This window comes from Oryza sativa, chromosome 8 (genome assembly GCF_034140825.1).
Source record: "Oryza sativa Japonica Group chromosome 8, ASM3414082v1".
NCBI lineage: Eukaryota > Viridiplantae > Streptophyta > Magnoliopsida > Poales > Poaceae > Oryza > Oryza sativa.
Genome location: NC_089042.1, coordinates 8,429,727 through 8,446,572, shown reverse-complemented (window position 1 = coordinate 8,446,572; position 16,846 = coordinate 8,429,727). Strand labels below are relative to the sequence as shown.

At 47.7% G+C, this 16,846-nt stretch overlaps 2 protein-coding genes across 4 annotated transcripts; one reads left to right on the top strand and one right to left on the bottom strand.

Moving 5' to 3' along the window:
• Positions 1–150: 150 nt before the first annotated feature.
• On the bottom strand, positions 151–4,577 carry LOC4345023 (pentatricopeptide repeat-containing protein At2g37320). Of its 3 annotated transcripts, none has more exons than XM_066303579.1 (3): positions 4,437–4,577; positions 741–2,680; positions 151–423 (listed from the first exon to the last, which is right to left on the bottom strand). In XM_066303579.1, the coding sequence occupies exon 2, from the start codon at positions 2,600–2,602 to the stop codon at positions 914–916; it is 1,689 nt and encodes a 562-aa protein (XP_066159676.1). In that variant the 5' UTR covers positions 2,603–2,680; positions 4,437–4,577; the 3' UTR covers positions 151–423; positions 741–913. The 3 variants fall into 3 exon arrangements, with proteins under 3 accessions (XP_066159676.1, XP_015650781.1, XP_066159675.1); XM_015795295.3 differs by having other exon boundaries at positions 151–420; XM_066303578.1 differs by lacking the exon at positions 4,437–4,577 and adding an exon at positions 3,250–3,427 and having other exon boundaries at positions 151–420.
• Positions 4,578–7,808: 3,231 nt separating this feature from the next.
• Positions 7,809–9,310, top strand: LOC4345022 (xyloglucan endotransglucosylase/hydrolase protein 24). Its single transcript, XM_015793983.3, has 3 exons — positions 7,809–8,192; positions 8,304–8,506; positions 8,720–9,310. Exons 1-3 carry the CDS (start codon positions 7,872–7,874, stop codon positions 9,105–9,107), a joined length of 912 nt encoding a protein of 303 aa, XP_015649469.1. The 5' UTR covers positions 7,809–7,871; the 3' UTR covers positions 9,108–9,310.
• Positions 9,311–16,846: the final 7,536 nt, after the last annotated feature.

The window sequence follows — 16,846 nt, the reverse complement described above, 5'->3', positions numbered from 1 at the left end:
CCCAAAGAAAATGGGCCATGCAATAATTCTCTAACTCAAGACTGGGAAGGCATGTTGTTAAAAACTTTCTTCAATTTCCCCGCAAATATCATATTCGTTGACACTCCTGTAATCCTATTCGTTTCCATGAAAATTGTTGATACTCATCAGTCAGAGAAGCCATCGGCTGACATTTAGACGATGCTGTCTTGTTTTCTCAATTATCAGAACTCCTGAATCATTACTTTGTCAAGAGCTACATTTCTAACCATTGTAATTAAGCAGTACAAGATCGCTGATTGCACATATGACACATCAACGCATTATGTTATCAGACACATGAGATGTGCTATGACAAGTTTATGCCGCTTAACCTTCAATCCTTCAGTTCTTTCCTTCAAGCTGGAAAGCAGGCCTTCCATCACCATCCGCCACAACAGGCTGCTACACAATGAATAGATAGGATGAATGAACTGTACTTTTTTTTATGGGAAGGCATAGGAAGTCTCGTAGCAGTTACATCAATTAAGTCAGAAAACCTTGGCCAGAAAGAATTTAAAGAAAAAAAACAAAAAAAAAATCTGAATATTGTTCTTCTAATTACCTGTGTTTTGGAGAACTAAACTAACAAGAAAATGTAACATGGATGGGGGACATAAATTGCAGATCGTTGGGTGGTGGCAGAATGCAAGAATACTTATTCCCCACACTTCTTAGACAAATGAGGAACAAAACTGGAAGAGACTTGGAAAATACAGTACCTGTATGTCTTGTTGGTCGTGAATCTTGTCAATCCATACAGATCTTTATACCAATCAGTCCATACACATAATGTTTAGGTGTTATAATGGCATCAATGGATCTTCTTTAGGATTCCTCTTAATATATACAGTGTTTATAGTCGTCTTGACATGTTCACAGCCATCACACTCCACTACTCCAGGCTTTCTGTAAGCATATCATACTTGCATTCCATGTGAGCTTGCAAGCAATCAAGAATAGCCAGGACATTGTTTACTTGGTGGCTCTTTGATCTGTTCTCTGCCGTGAAGGAATAAACCTTATCACCGACTTCTATCCAGCTACACCCAATGTTCGTCTTTAGGCCTCTCGCCTTCATTGCCATCCTCACTCTGGCCACATCACTCCAGCAACCAATTGTGGCATACAGATTTGCTAGTTGTATATGAGTTGCAGCACAACCTGGCTCAAGTTTAAGACGGTGCTCTGCAGCCTGGATGCCGATCGAAATGTTCCCATGCACCCTACAGGAACCCAGCAGAGAGCCCCATATGACGGCATTTGGAGGGATAGACATTGTTTGGATCAAATCCCACGCTTCTTCAAGCAATCCTGCGCGCCCAAGAAGGTCGACCATACATGAGTAGTGATCGAGCCCTGGTTTTATTCCATGTTCAATCATTGTCTTGAAGCAGTGTCGGCCTTCCTCCACAAGGCGTGCATGCCGGCATGAAGAAAGGACACCAAGGAAGGAGAGAGCATCTGGTACTATGTGTTGCCTCTCCATTTCTTTCAGCAAGTCAAGGCAATGCTTAGCAAGGCCATACTGCGAACATCCAAAGATCATGGCATTCCACGAAACAAGGTCTTTACAGGCAATGAAGCCAAATATGGACTGGGCTTCATCTATGCACCCACACTTTGCATACATGGACAGCAGGGCATTGGAAACATGCACATATGAATGGAAACCCATTCTCATTTGTAAAGCATGAACACTTTTACCAAGTGCTAGAAGTGCGTGGTTAGTGCACACACTAAAAAGAGTGGCAAATGTGATGTCATTTGGCTTGCAACTTGAAAGCCTCATTGACGCAAACAAATGGAGACATGGTTCAACCCGATTATGTAGCGCAAAACCAGAAATCATTGCTGTCCATGACACTGTGTTTTTGGTTGGCATGGTCTGGAAAACCAAGTACGAACTTTCCAACTGGCTACACCTCGAATATAAGGTGATAAGTGAGCTGCCAATAAAGACAGTTGAATCACAGCCAACTTTAACCAATAGACCATGAAGCTGTGTGCCTTGGGTGAACATTTGCCTATCAGCACAGGAACTCATGGCAGCTGCCAAAATAGATTGATCTGTACTGGTTTCTCCTTTCCTGTGCAGCTCCATTATCAGCATAAACATGTCCTCCTTTATGAATCTAGTCCTGGAACGCAAAGCCGAGCCATTATTTGAAACAAAGCTATCAAATTTAGCCTGTGCAGGATTGCTGCATGAGTTAAAAGTGACACCATTTCCCTTGTGTATAGTATGATTTGATTGAACCCCCAAGATGTCATTCATGCAGTCATGGATTAGTTGGTGATGGCATGGACCTCCCACTTTGTCATAGTCAGCCTTTCTTGGTACAAGATTCAAAACTTTTAGCGCACTGTTGATGTTGCTGCCATGCTGGTCCTTTGATGTGCTTTGTGCTGCAGAAGTCCCATAGCTTGCAACAGGTACACGAATAGCCGATGCTGCTGCTGCTGAAAAACTGCTGAAACAGCCACGTACAAGACGGTTGTGCATAACTGAAGCCGTCCATGTGTGAGCCAATGAGCACGATTGAGGAGCAGAAAATAGCAAGCGATCCAGAGCACTTAACATGTGCCATGGAGTCCCAGTAGAGCCCCAAACATGTTTGGAAGATAATCTGCACCCGCACCTTGGGATCAATCTTGCTCGCTGAAGAAGAAGCACATAAATCATCAAACAAAGGATAGATGGATAAGACTGGTAAGGATGGCACCATGGAGAAAATAAAAATCTAAAAGGCTAAAACTAAATGAACGGAGAATAAGATTTTGGATTTGATTCCTCACAGCCACAGCATTACAGCAATCTAAGGGTTCCTTAAAATAGGAGAAATCAACCAAAATCCAAATGGACCTCCCCAGGATTTCAGAGTTATAAATAAAGTTACTGTTCAAAGATTGATAACAGCAAAAAAATCAGCTACAAATTACATCTTGTGTAGCAAATACAACTATGTTTCTAAATGCAAGAAAAATGTGTGATCTAATCGCTCGGGAAGTTCAGCTAGTTGGCACAAATCTGCAAAGCTTGTAAACAAGTTTATACTTGAGGAGTTGAGGTTCTTGTTTGCTTCAAATTTCTATTTCTTCAGGATGGAAGTGATCTAGCATTCTAGCCTAACCCAACTTATTCTTGCTAGGATAAAAATGGCCCGTTCACTGATTCACCATCTCGAATTGAACAAAAAAAAATTGAGTGGGGAAAAAATTGGGATTCACCTGCTTGCTACCTGAACTGGGAACGGTGACCCCCAGCCACCGCGCCAGCCCAGGACGCCGCCCGCGGGCATCCACCGTAGGCTGCAGCGAGCGCCGGTGACCTAGCCTCGCTGCGTGGCGCGCGTGGCCCTTTGAGGCTTGGGCCGTGGACAACGCCGGACGGAGAGAGAGAGAGAGAGATGAGGTTTAGCCTGGAGCACGCTGCTCTGCCGCTGGATGGCGCCCCACCGGCCGGCCTCGCCTGGCAGCCGCCGCGCCGCTCGATTCGCCGCCGCCTGCGGAGACGATTTGATGGTTTGGTTATGGGACTTGGGCCGAAACACATGCAGGAATGAGTCGGGGAAAAGATGGCCCAATGGGCTTAGGTAATTGAATTTTGAACTCCACTTTATTCGGAAACTGAAACTGTCATCCTTGCTACTTAACTACTAGGCATCACTGTATACCACCAGGTGTTCCCTCTGTTCCATTTTCTAAGACACTTTGTATCCTCTTTTGTTTAGACTTATAAGCTAGGGGCTGATCGGGAGATATTACTGCGGCTATGCAGCTGCAGCAGTAGCATCACCAAACCCAACACCAGGGGCGGATCCAGGAATGAAAGATTGGGGTGGGGGGGTGGGGGGGCGCTCAACCTTTGAAAGACATTACTCCCAAATTTTTCAGGTTTTCCTGGCTCAAAGAAAACATAACAGTACAAGCAAAATGCTGCATCCTTTGATTCACTATACTCTAACCAATCATAGATCTCCAACCAACGTTGTTGGAAAGATCTCCATTCACCACTTTGCCATTTGCAAGGAAATGTATAACCAACTGGTTGAGTTGGACCCCTTAAAACAAATGCCCTCTTCACTTGATCTCTAATCTCAAATGGATACTCATCAATTGGTTTGCACGTTCCTGGATCACTAACAATATCTAAGCAAGTAAACTCTACCCTTGCCAATTTTTGTTGTCTTGTGTTCTCATCATCCTCTGATGCAGTAGGAGTACTGCTGCTGCCACTTGAATAATAGTTGAACAATGTTCTTTTCGACATGCTGAGATTCTAGTCTAGACAAAAAAAAAGAAAGAAAGAAACTGTGCTAAATTGTTAATGGATTGAATCATTCCAAATTTCCAATTAAGTAATCAGTAATCACAGTTGCATTGCATATTTGCATAAAATTCTAAGCATTACATACCTTGTTTAGTTATTTTGCAGCCGTTGGCCAGCTGCTGCCTGCCTGTTGCTCGCCTGGTCCTGCCTCTTGCTCGCGTGCTCCCGTGGCGTCGCCAGCACCGGCCTGCAGCCTCCGCCGCCGCCGCTGGCCTGCTGCTGCACCTGCTCGGCTGCTCGCGCTCGCGGCGCCGCGCGCTTCGCCTGCTACCTGCCGCCGCCCGCCGCCGCGCCGCACGCTTCCGCCTGCTGCCTCGCCAGAGCGCGCTCCGCTGCGCAGCTCGTCGTTACCTCGCCGCCTCCCCCGCGCCGCTCACCTCTTGCGCCGCCGCACGGGGAGCTCACTGCCTTGGCTAGTGCTAGGGATTTGGGGCTGGGGATTGGGGAATGGAAACTTGGGCTGGGCCGCTGGGGGCTAGATGTGGCCTGTGGGCCTGCAGCCTAGAAGTATTTTCTAAGGGGAGTAAGTCCACTATGACTCCCTTAACTAGTGACCGAGTCTAATTCGTATCCCTTAACCACAATACCGGATATCTCGACCCTCCCTCCTTCCTCTCTCTCTCTCTCTGACGCGGGAGCTAGCTAGAGCGGCAACGGTGGTGGGATGGAGCTGGAGCGGCAGCTAGCGCTCGAGGGACGGCAAGGAGGCGGGACAAGATGGCAGCGCCGATGCCGATGCCAACGAGATCGAGGGGGGCGGCGGTTGACAGCTTCGGCGGGCCAAGAGCTGGGCACTAGTGTGGCCCGAGGGTACCAGGGGGACATCCGAGCAGATGGCGTGGGACCGCCTCCTTCTCCTCCTCCTCTGCCACCGCGAGGAGGTGCGACCTTGTAGTCCAATGCCGCCTTCTTCTCCTCTGCCTCCACCCGCTTCAGCTCCAACCCACCGCTGTCGCTTCAACTCCCGCTGACCACCACCACTCTGGTCCCGCCCGCCGCCGCTCCAGCCCGTGCTCCGTGCGGACGACCGAAGGGGAGAGAAAGAGAAAGAAAGAGAGGATGATATGTGGGCCCCACAAAATTTTTTTAATGACAAATGGGTCCCACATATAAGTTTTTAATTCAAATACCACCTAAGCGCCACGTCAATGCCACATACCAGTCAACATTGCCACGTAGGCACCACGTCAGCAAAACCGCCAAGGGAGTTAAATTGCACAGGTTTTAATAGTTTAGGGGTCAAGATATCTGGTTTTGCGGTTGAGGGTCATGCATTAAATTTGGGTTAAATTTCAGGGAGTCAAAGTGGATTTATTCCTTTTTAAGGGGATTCCTTTTCTAAGTGAGCCTGGCCCAAATGCATTCATCGGCCCAATTTCACGCTTTTTCAACCTCTAGCTATCCAGATACCTAGCGCACCTCCTACTCTATCATCCATGGCGAAATTTTTGAAGAGGGCATAGGGTGGGGGTTGTCCATAGGTCCAGAGAGGGTGGGGGAACTCAAGGCCCCCACCCCCACGTTGAATCCACCCCTGCCCAACACAATTTCTTTTACTGTTTGCACTGTACATGCAACATAGCCCCGGCTGTAGCTATAGTTGGCCATGTGGGCCGCCCGGCACGGCACGGCCCAGGCCCGGCCGTGCCTGGGCCGAGGCTTGTCGGGCCGGCACGGCCCGACCGACGCACCGGGCCGTGCCGTGCCAGCCCACGTGCCGCACTCACGGCCCAGGCACGACCCAACACGCCTCGGGCCGTGCCGGGCCGGCCCGAAGGCACGATGGGCCGTCGTGCTTTTCCTCAGAATAAGTCTAAATTTCCTCCCTCCTATTGGGCTGTGACATATGTACAGCTACAAAAAGTCTATTTTACCTCCCTCTTCTTTGGGCTGGGGTATATAAATAGCTAAAATAAGTCTATTTAAGGTCCCTATTCTTTAGACAGTTACATTTATATGTCTATTTTTAGTCCCTATACTTTATGTACCGGGCCTGGCCTGCCGGCCCATCGTGCCGGGCCGGCCCGACCGTGCCGGGCCAGCCCAGCGTGCCGGTGGGGAGGCCCAGGCACGGCCCGACGGTCGGGCCGGGCCAGCACGGGCCTGACCCAAGTCGGGCCGTGCCGTGCTTGGGCCGGGCCAAAAAGGCGTGCCGTGGGCCGGGCCTTCGGGCCTCGGGCCTTATGGCCAACTATAGCTGTAGCTGACTGCAAAGCAGCACAAACAATCAGCCTTCTAGTTTATGAGGTAAAAGGATTAAACTTAAACAAACAAGCAACTTTTTAGTTTGATTTTTTGAAAGCCATGAACCATTCTTACACTGTTACGTTAAAAGGTATATTGAAGAAGCATTTTTTAGTTTATGCAAGGTGGAGGTACGACTCCATCATTAAACTTAAGATTTCATATCCATTCGCTTATAAAACACATAAGCTAAAAATCTAACTTAAAAGTCTAAACTTGAATAAAGAGGGTCTTAGTTGTGTGCTAATTAAGTCAAAATTTTCTACTTTTAACTGTACAAATTTATCACTTGTTTAGGGCGCACTACCAATTTTTTTTTGTAGGGTAACGATACAAACAGGCTCTAACTCAACAGTTTGACATTTGGAGTGCTTCGATTCCTCCTGCGCTGCCTCCTTTGGAACACGTGAATTAACTTTCCAAAAAAAATAATAATAAAATCCTACCCATAATTTTACAAAGTGAGTAGTATTTATGAAAATTAATTTGGGATAGACTAAGCATCACTTGTCACACGTTGGAGAGTTTCTAATGCTTATCCAAACTAGCAAAAATAAGTTAATTGTTCCTATCTACTGCACATCTGCAGACCGCAGGTGTTTTAGGACATCTGACTGCCAGATATAGGTAACTCCAAAATAACAAGTCAACCCCCATTTTTGTTTCTCTCTTTCTTGGCTCCCATCAACTGAACTGAAACCATACGAGTGTGTACTGTACCTAGCTAGCTAATCAGCAATGTTCTCCATGTGACACTTTGCTATTTTTCGACAAGAAACATGGCACAGGCTATTAATTAGCCACTTGCTTAACTAGCCAATAATTAAGCGTGCATGCAGCATGAAGGTTGTTAGGTTGCATGGCATTTGGTAGGTAGCTAGGTCAACGGTGTGTTCTTCGTCGCTCGCCATGGAAGTTCTTTTTTATTTTTCTTTTAAGCTCTTGATCGAACTCCTGCATGCACGAGCCACCAGCGTGTGTGTTCAACTGTGTTCATCATCCAAATGCATTCCAGGCGAGGCAACATGCATGCAGATTATTGCAGTGTTTGGCCAGCCTGACATCCCCATGAATCCTAACATGCCATGTCCCCTATCTCAAACATTCCCCACGAACATGCCTCGCATGTTCCTGCAAATTCTATCATCTTCTCGATGATCAACCTGTTCTCGATTGGTTATTATAAATACAATTCCGCTCGAAATCGAATAGCAACAGCAAGAACAAGAACAAGAACAAGAAGATCAGGAAGAATCAATTGAAGAATTAATATTCCATGGCAATGCCGTGTTCCGGTGAGCGGTGCCGCCGCGTGTGGTGGTCGGCGGCGGCGGCGGTGGTGGCGTTCTTCTTCGTCGTCTTTGTGGCGGCGGCGGCGGCGGCGGCTACGGCGTCGATGTACGACGACGTGGAGGTGGTGTGGGGCGGCGACCACAGCTTCTTCTTCATGGACGGCGACGGCGACGCCCTCGCGCTCTGCCTCGACGAGACCCACGGCTCGGGCTTCCGCTCCAGGGACGCCTACCTCTACGCCCGCTTCGACGTCGACATGATGCTCGTCGCCAACAACTCCGCCGGCACCGTCACCACCCTCTACGTACGTTCCCCCTCCTCCTCCTCCTCCTCCTCCTCCTCGCCGCCGGCCACCGCCGCCGCCATGGACGATGCATGCTGATCGACATGTCGTCGTGTGCGTGCGTACGTGCAGTTGATGCCGGACGACGTGCCGTGGGAGTACCACGACGAGGTGGACCTGGAGTTCCTCGGGAACGTCACCGGCGAGCCCTACACCCTGCACACCAACATCTTCGCCAATGGCGTCGGCGGCCGCGAGCAGCAGTTCCGCCTCTGGTTCGACCCCACCGCCGACTTCCACACCTACTCCATCGTCTGGAACCCCAAGCACATCATGTAAGTACTACTTCCTCTGTTTCATATTATAAGACTTTTCAGCTTTCCTCACGCTCACATATATGTGTCTAGATTTATTAACATTTATATAAATGTGAGCAATAGTAGAAAGTCGTATAACCTAAAACGTAGATAGTAGTTCGTTTGATCCCTCTCCGCCGCCATTGCCATCGAGACAGAGAGCTTCGCATTGACACGCCGCCATTGATGCAGAATTCTGGTGGACGGCGTGCCGATCAGGGACTACCGGAACACGGCGGCGCGCGGCGGGCCGGCGTTCCCGACGTGGCAGAAGATGCGGGCCCACGGCAGCCTGTGGAACGCCGACGACTGGGCGACGCAGGGCGGGAGGGTGAAGACGGACTGGTCGGAGGCACCCTTCTTCGCCTACTACCGGGGGCTCCGGGTGACGCCGTGCGCGCCGTCCCCCGGCGTGGCGTGGTGCGGCGATGAGCCGCCGGAGTCGCCGTGGTTCGATCAGCAGGAGATGGACGCGGCGGCGCTGAGCAAGGCGAGGCAGGAGCACCTGCTCTACGACTACTGCGAGGACACCAAACGGTTCAAGGACACGGGCCTCCCCGTCGAGTGCACCATCAACTAGCTAGTTATAGCTAGAGAGCGTGTTTAGTTTAGTCCAAAATTTCTTAATTAATTCGTGTGTAATTTCTCTCGGTTTGTATATCGGTTATATATATATATGTATATATATAATCTGTTTTAGTTAAATTTAGAATTATTTCTATTATTATCTAAAAAAAATAGAATTATTTTACTTAATGGATACGCATGCAACACCATTACATACCAGTATGTTCACCATCGATTACAAGCGTGCTCGATCCATAACACACACGCTTCAAGAGATGTGGGCTCATGCAACGCATGGACGTGGCGAGTCACAATGGAACATCCACTCAAGTGATTATAACCCATCTCCAGATTGTACATGCATGTCTTTCTATAGTGTAGGGTATGCGTGCCTCACACGCAGCGACGGTTACTCGTAGCAATCGAGCGACAGACTACTCGTATGGGATGACGTCTGGGCAAGGGAGGGGAGAAGGGGGGTGGGACGGCACGCACCAGATCGAAGGCGGTGTATGCGGCAGTGTTGTGGAAAATGGCCATACCGATTGACTAATCGGTCGTAACGTTAAAACCACCACCGCGTTAATGTGATACGGTGTACATTTATTGTTCACGAACGTTAAAACTCGTTTTTAGCGATTAGTTGGTCGTTTTCCGTTAAATCACCTGAATAATCGTCCGTATGTTGTATTTGATGATCATTTAGTGTTGTTTTCTTTACTTAATTTAGAATTGTTTTTGTTTTGTTACATATATTTTTATGTTTTACTTATTTAATGCAACCAATTCTACCACCATATGATATATAAATCCGGTGTTAGAAGAGTTAATGTTTTACTTATCTGTTTAATTAAAAAACAACATGAAGATATTTGATTTATATAGTTAAACAAATATAATTCTTCAAATAAGTATATAATATAATAAAATTTGTACATATATTCGCGAACGTCAAATTTCCGTATAATTTCGATTAATCGGTGAACGATACCCTTTTTGTCCGACAACCGTATTCCGTCTTCTACAACACTGGTATGCGGCGAAGCCAAGGGCGGAGGCCGTGCCCCACCCGCAGCGAGAGGCCGCTCCATGTCTAGAGGCTGCCGGCCCAGCTCCCTCATCTCGATCGCCCTCCTCCGACCCGCGCACTGCCCGACGTCCTCTCAGACGCCGCCCCGGCGACCGGCGGGTGGCGAAAGTTGGTGGGCGGTTTCTGGGGAATTTTTTTGAGAATTAATATTATTTTTATGGAAAATCGCAAAAGTAGTGGCCAACCGGGGAAAATCGTGAAAGTAGGTCCCTGTCGAACGGGTGCAATTCGATAGGGCACCTATCGAACGACGGGCAGTCGACAAAGCCCTGTCGAACGGCTGGCGTTCGACACGCTCACCTGTCGAACGGAGGGAGTTCGACAGGGCCCACCACCCGGCGCCGCGAGGCCTGTCGAACCGGGGGCGTTCGACAGGGCCCTCCACCGACCCTATCGAACAATGGGCGTTCGACAGGCCGGCTTAAAGCCCCGTCCACCCAGGCCGCGAGTTCGATTTGTTTGAGGACCACATCGCCAGCCGCCGCCGAGAGTCGCCACATCGTCGCCGTGAGCGCCGGAGGGAGCGAGGGGAGGGGATAGCAGGCCGGAGAGGAGGCCGAGGAGGCGCCGGCCGGGAGGAAAGGGTTGGCGACACCCTCCAGCAGTGAAGTTAAGGTATACATTAGTAATCCCTAAGTACAATGCATATGAAAGTTTAATAAAAAATTGGTTTAAGAGTTGTTAATTGTTTCGCATTGTTCGATGTTAGTATGTATGGTTAGCACATATTTGTTATTGCTAAATGTTGGTAGAGGTATTTAAGTAATTGTACGGTTAAATTAGTTCTTAGTTAGTACATATTATTGATATGTTGTGTGTTAAAATAGGTACAAAGGTGTTATATTTTATTTGGATTATTAAACTAGTTCTTTGTTACTAATAGTTGTAAATTAGTACACGGCAATGTAGTATAAGTTGTAATAGGGTAATTATCGAATGATTAAATGATTAAACGTGAGACTATTTGTCATGTTTTATCAGGATGTCAGGTGATATGCCCATTCGTCTGTATTATGGCGATGTTCCTATACAAATATGTGATAGCGGGGTGGATTTGACTGTATATGCCTTCCATGATACTAGTCTGAATGCACCAGAGCATATGGGTTTGAACGACGTGTTAGGGTGGTTGTATAATATGTTTGGGGTAGATCCAGTGCACGATAAATTTGTCATAAATGCCGTGTGGCCAGTGAGGGGTCAACATGGATGGCAGTGGAGAGTAGTGGAGGTTGCGTCAACTGGGAGTTGGAGGAAGTTTGTTAGTAAAGTAAGGGAGAAAGGCTATAGCCTGGCAATAGTGGTGCAGAAGACAACATGTGTTGATCGATCGGGGGAGTCAAGTCATGCCGTGGTGGAAGAAACTCCGTTGGAAGGTGGACAAGCTGAAAATGTTTGGCGGACTGAGCAAGGTCGAGGGGAAGAAGTAGTAGAGGGTAATACACAAGGAGAGGTCATTGTTCGTGGTACTAATCGTGAGGCCAACGACTCGGACGATGAAGAACCGGATTCGCCTATGCGTGTTGATGCAGCGGAGGAGAATGAGGCGGTAGTGGATCAGATGGAAGTGGAAAACGAGGAATACCTTGCGCTTGTAGTGGAAGGAGAAGATACAACACTGTGGGACAACGAAACTAACATACCCGATGATTGGACGACCATATCAATGAGTCGTATGAAGGTAAACGATGGTTTAGATGCCCACTGGTGTTATGATAGTAAGCAGGTGAAAGTTGGACAGATGTTTCATGACAAAGGTCACTTACAAGATGCGGTGAAGAGGTGGGCATTTGTCCAGAAGCGTGAGTTCAGGGTGAAGGTTTCAAATAGGACGACGTATGACGTGAAGTGCATACAGGGTGGATGTCCTTGGAGAGTGCATGGTTACAAGCCACAACATGACACTTTATGGGTAGCTTCAAGGGTTGAGCAACATACGTGTTTGTTGGAGAATACCTGTCTGGTGCACAGAAACCTGACAGCGGTATTTGTGGCACAAATGGTATATTCAAAGGTGGTTAGAAAAACATCTTTGTCCCCTTTCACCATAATGCATGACGTTGAGAAAGAGTACGGATATGAGATATCGTACGACAAGGCTTGGAGGGCAAAATAGAAAGCATTGGAGATGAGGTTTGGAACTTATGAGGATTCTTATCACAATCTTCCCCCACTATTGGAGGTGATGCAGGCAAGAAACCCGGGCACACACATGGCTATTCTCGATGAGGTGAATGAATATGGGGAGAATGTTCTTCGTCGGGCTTTCTGGTCATTTGGGTGCATGATAGAGGCCTTTAGAAATTGCATTCCTTTGCTCTGTGTTGATGGCACTTTCATGACAGGCAAGTACAGAGGAACAATTCTAACCGCGATCGGAGTCGACGCGGATAGCCATGTCGTTCCTGTTGCTTTTGCATTTGTTGAAAGCGAGAACACATCAAGCTGGCTATGGTTTTTGCAGCACATTAAAATGTGTGTTGTTGAAAACAGACCAAATGTGTGTGTTCTGCATGACCGACACGCCGGTTTGCTATCAGCGATACAGAAGCTTCAAGAAGATGTCACACAGTCCGTGCCATGGCCAGATTTACATAGCAGATGGTGCATGCGACATTTTGGGGCTAATTTTTATAGACAATTCAGGAGTAAGAGATTGATGGACCTGTTCAAGAAGTTATGCAAGCAGAATCAACAAAGAAAGTTTGATGCCATATGGGATCAACTGGATCGTTTGACCACTACACACATGGAAGAGGTTAGGAAAAACCCTATAGTTGCCAGACAGGAGGAGCCGGAGGGACTTGAACCCATTCCTAATGAAGCACCAAGTATTACTCGGCGCAGGAAGCGTGGAAGGGCCACGAAGTGCTTCACGGAGTGGGTAGAATTTGAGCCAAGGGAGAAATGGTCGTTGTTGTACGATACAGATGGATCGAGGTATGGTGTGATGACAACAAATCTTGCTGAAGTGTATAACTGGGTTATGAAGAATACACGACCTCTACCACTTGTTGCTATCCTGGAGGGCATCACGAGGGGTACACAGAAGTATCTCTGTAAAAGGTATTCCATGGCTAGTCTGAACCTCAGCAAACCCAGTGTTAAGTATAGCCCCGCTATTACACAGTACATGGATGAGAAAAGTAAGAAGGGAGGAATCCACAGAGTGTGGCCTGCTGGGAATAGAGAGTTGTTATATGAGATACGACTTCGTGACAAGAGTGGTGTCGGCATTGGGACTACTGACATCACATTGGAATGCACGTTGTGGCCAGAGTATCACGCTTGCAAATGCAATTGCAACAAGCCTTACCTGTTACATCGGCCATGTTCCCATGTTCTTGCTGCTTCCGCAAAAGGGGGTGTTGATGGAAACATTTTTGTTTCTCCCTACTTTAGAAAGGAATCGTGGGAGGCAACTTGGCGTGGTGAATTGCGTGGTTGGCGTGCCGTGTGCGATTTCACTCGTCCTCCTCCAGGGCAAGCCAATTGGGTTCCTGACTCAAATTTATTACTTGATACTAAGGGTCGTCGCCAGTCGCGCAGGATCAAGAACCTTATGGATGAAGTTGAAGTGAAAGATCGTTCTCGTCGTAAGAAAGCTTGCATTCTTTGCGGGGAGAACCATTCCCGTAAAGATTGCAGCATGTACAATGTAAGGCAAGATGCCACAGGCGCTGATGTTCGTCGCGTTCCAAAGGGGAAGTCGAAGAAGAAAAATAATCCTTAGTTCGCTATTATCCTTGGTGGACTCCCTATTTTGAAGATCGTTATCGTTCAATTTATGTTTAGTGCGTCTGTAATTTTAATTTGAACTTTCTTGCACTTTTATTACCCGAATCTATTTGTAATGGCCTTGTAATTTTTATTTTGAACTGCACTGCACTTTTAATATCGTCATGTATTTGTATTGGAATTGTAATTTAAATTTCGAACTGCACTGCACTTGTAATATCATAATATATGTGTCGTGGGCTTGTAATTTTAAATTGAAATGTACTGAACTGTTCTTATCTGTATCTATGTGTGCTGGTACTGTAATTTTAAATTGAAATGGCATGCAAATTTGTTACTTGAATTATGTTGCATACATTTACTGTACTGGTACCATACGTGCATTGTACTAATGTGGTTTTCGATCTGCAGGTATTGCTGATCAATATGATGGGCAGCTTATAGACAAGGAGATCGATAGGAACCATCGATCGCGACGTCTTAGTACAGGAACTTTCTGCAATGTGCTAAAGATGCGAGGACCGGATCAATATTGGCGTATTGATCCTCGTTGGGTTTCAAGGTGTGTGAAAATATATTGTTTTTACTAATACAAGGTGTTTATATTTTCATGTATTAATAACTTGCGCTCTGTCATGTTGTAGGCTGAGAGCAGCTGGGTTGTTGACGTTTGCACGGTTGGTCGAGCCTTCACGTGCAAGGTCCGAACGAATCCACATTGACGCGGCGCTTCTGAGTGCTCTTGTGGATAGATGGAGGCCTGAGACCCACACTTTCCACCTCACAGTTGGAGAGATGGTGCCCACTCTGCAGGATGTGTCTTATTTGTTGGGGCTGCCGATAGCTGGGCAAGCAGTTGGCCCAACAATGGTGAATGCTGGATGGGCGCATGACCTTCTGGCCAGTTTTGGTGGTGTGCTGCCTGTTGCACTGGAGGATCTCACAGATGGGCACGGGCCTACGAAAAGTTGGTTAAATCAGTTTCGACAGGATGTCTTCCCTGATGACCAGGAGGAGTGGATCGTGCAGCGGCACTTAGTCGCTTACCTGTTGTGGTTGTTTGGATGGGTGATGTTCACGGGAACTCACGCTGACTCCGTGGACAAGCACTTCATCCACTTTGCGGAGCAGATTGCAGAGTTACCTATCGCGGAGATTCCACAGTACAGTTGGGGGTCGACGGTACTTGCGGCGACATATGCCGGACTGTGTGATGCTTGCGTGAGGAACAGCAAGCAAAGTTCACTCCCTGGATGCCCGTTGCTACTTATGTTGTGGGCGCACGAGCGCTTCGACATTGGGAGGCCTCAGCTTGACTCGTACGCAAACTACGGTTTGCGAGAGATGTACAGGTCTGGTGTTGATGACATCGACGATCGTCCCACTATGGGATCCTTGTGGACACACCGTGAGGTATTTTTTGTTAAAATCGTTTATGTTATCATTATGAATACTAGTTCACAAACTTTCCTTATATGACTAATGAAAACTACTACTTGTTACAGCCGCAGTGGGTTAGCGGGACGACACGTCGTGTCTACACTCAGTTTGTAGCTGACTTTGATCAGCTTACGCCTGACCGTGTTCGGTGGACTCCCTACACTCAGCCCGATGTCAATGATCGTGCACCGCACGGTCTCGCGGATCTTTGCACGCGAGATATGCAACTCTGGATGACGACTTGTCACCTCGTGGTGGACGTGCACGTCGAGCCACACAATGTCCACAGGGTTCTCAAACAGTTGGGCATGTATCAGGACTTCCCTTCGAGAGATGGTCGTCCTTGGCTGATAGTCTTCATAGGTTAGTTCACATCACAGTTGTTTAATCCTACATTTTTTAAAATAAATCACTGCACAACATTTTTTCTGATGTGTGAATTTGTTGTTGTGCAGGTACTCCAGAAAGGGGCTCGGGCTTTCCTACGAGCTAGTTATTATGACCACGGTTCAGCCGACGGTACAAGAGTGGGAGCACGCAGCTGATAACTTGGCACTTCAGACACCTCCAGACGATGGGAGTTATTATGGAGCTTACCTTCGTTGGTACCGCAGTGTTACACGATGGAGGTGTTTTCCTCCACAAGGAGATAGCACCGTCCCCCACCAGGCAGCGATTACTGACACGTTTGCCCCTCAGCCTAGATCAGCTTACAACTCAATGGTACGTGTTTATTTGTGGAATTTGAGCAACTAGTTCAATATTTTTAAAAAGTTAGCAAGTAGTTCAGTATGTCTAATAAATGTGCAATTGGTTCAACTAGTTCCTTTTCTTACATAAATGTGGAACTAGTTCAGTATTTATAAATGATGTGCAACTGGTTCATTATTTCTAACAAATGTGCATATTGTTAAATACTCTTAATAAATGTGCAACTGGTTAAATAATTTTAATTGCCTTGATTACTTGTGGAACAGGCGGAATTTGTTGAGCACGTTCACGTGGAGTCTGACACCCTGTTGCAAAGACTAGAGGTGAGACCTCCAGTCGTCAGGCCTGACGACGTGGCGAGCATCCTTCGCAACTTCCGTGCACGTGCTGCCGCACTACTACGTCGTGTCTCCTGTCGGAGCGTGGCAGATGTGGTGCAGACGTCGGGCCGACGGCCATCACCTTCACTACCCCGACGTTCCAGCGTGGATCGCAGTGGTCCATCCTCTTCACGTCGCGGGTACGAAGCGGCCCACACATCTCACGGTCGTCCTTCCTTTCAGCACACCCCAGCACCGGAGTACACCAGGGGGTCAGCCGGATCAGGGGTACCCACGTCGAGCACGGCACCACCACGTCCGCAGGTATTCCAAACTCCGCCTTATGTTCACCCCTCGCAGGGAGCATCTGGGTCGGCACACTTCGCTTACATGCCAACGGGGGACAACGTGTTGAACACACCAGCATGGGGACTTCATATCACTCCGCGTGCG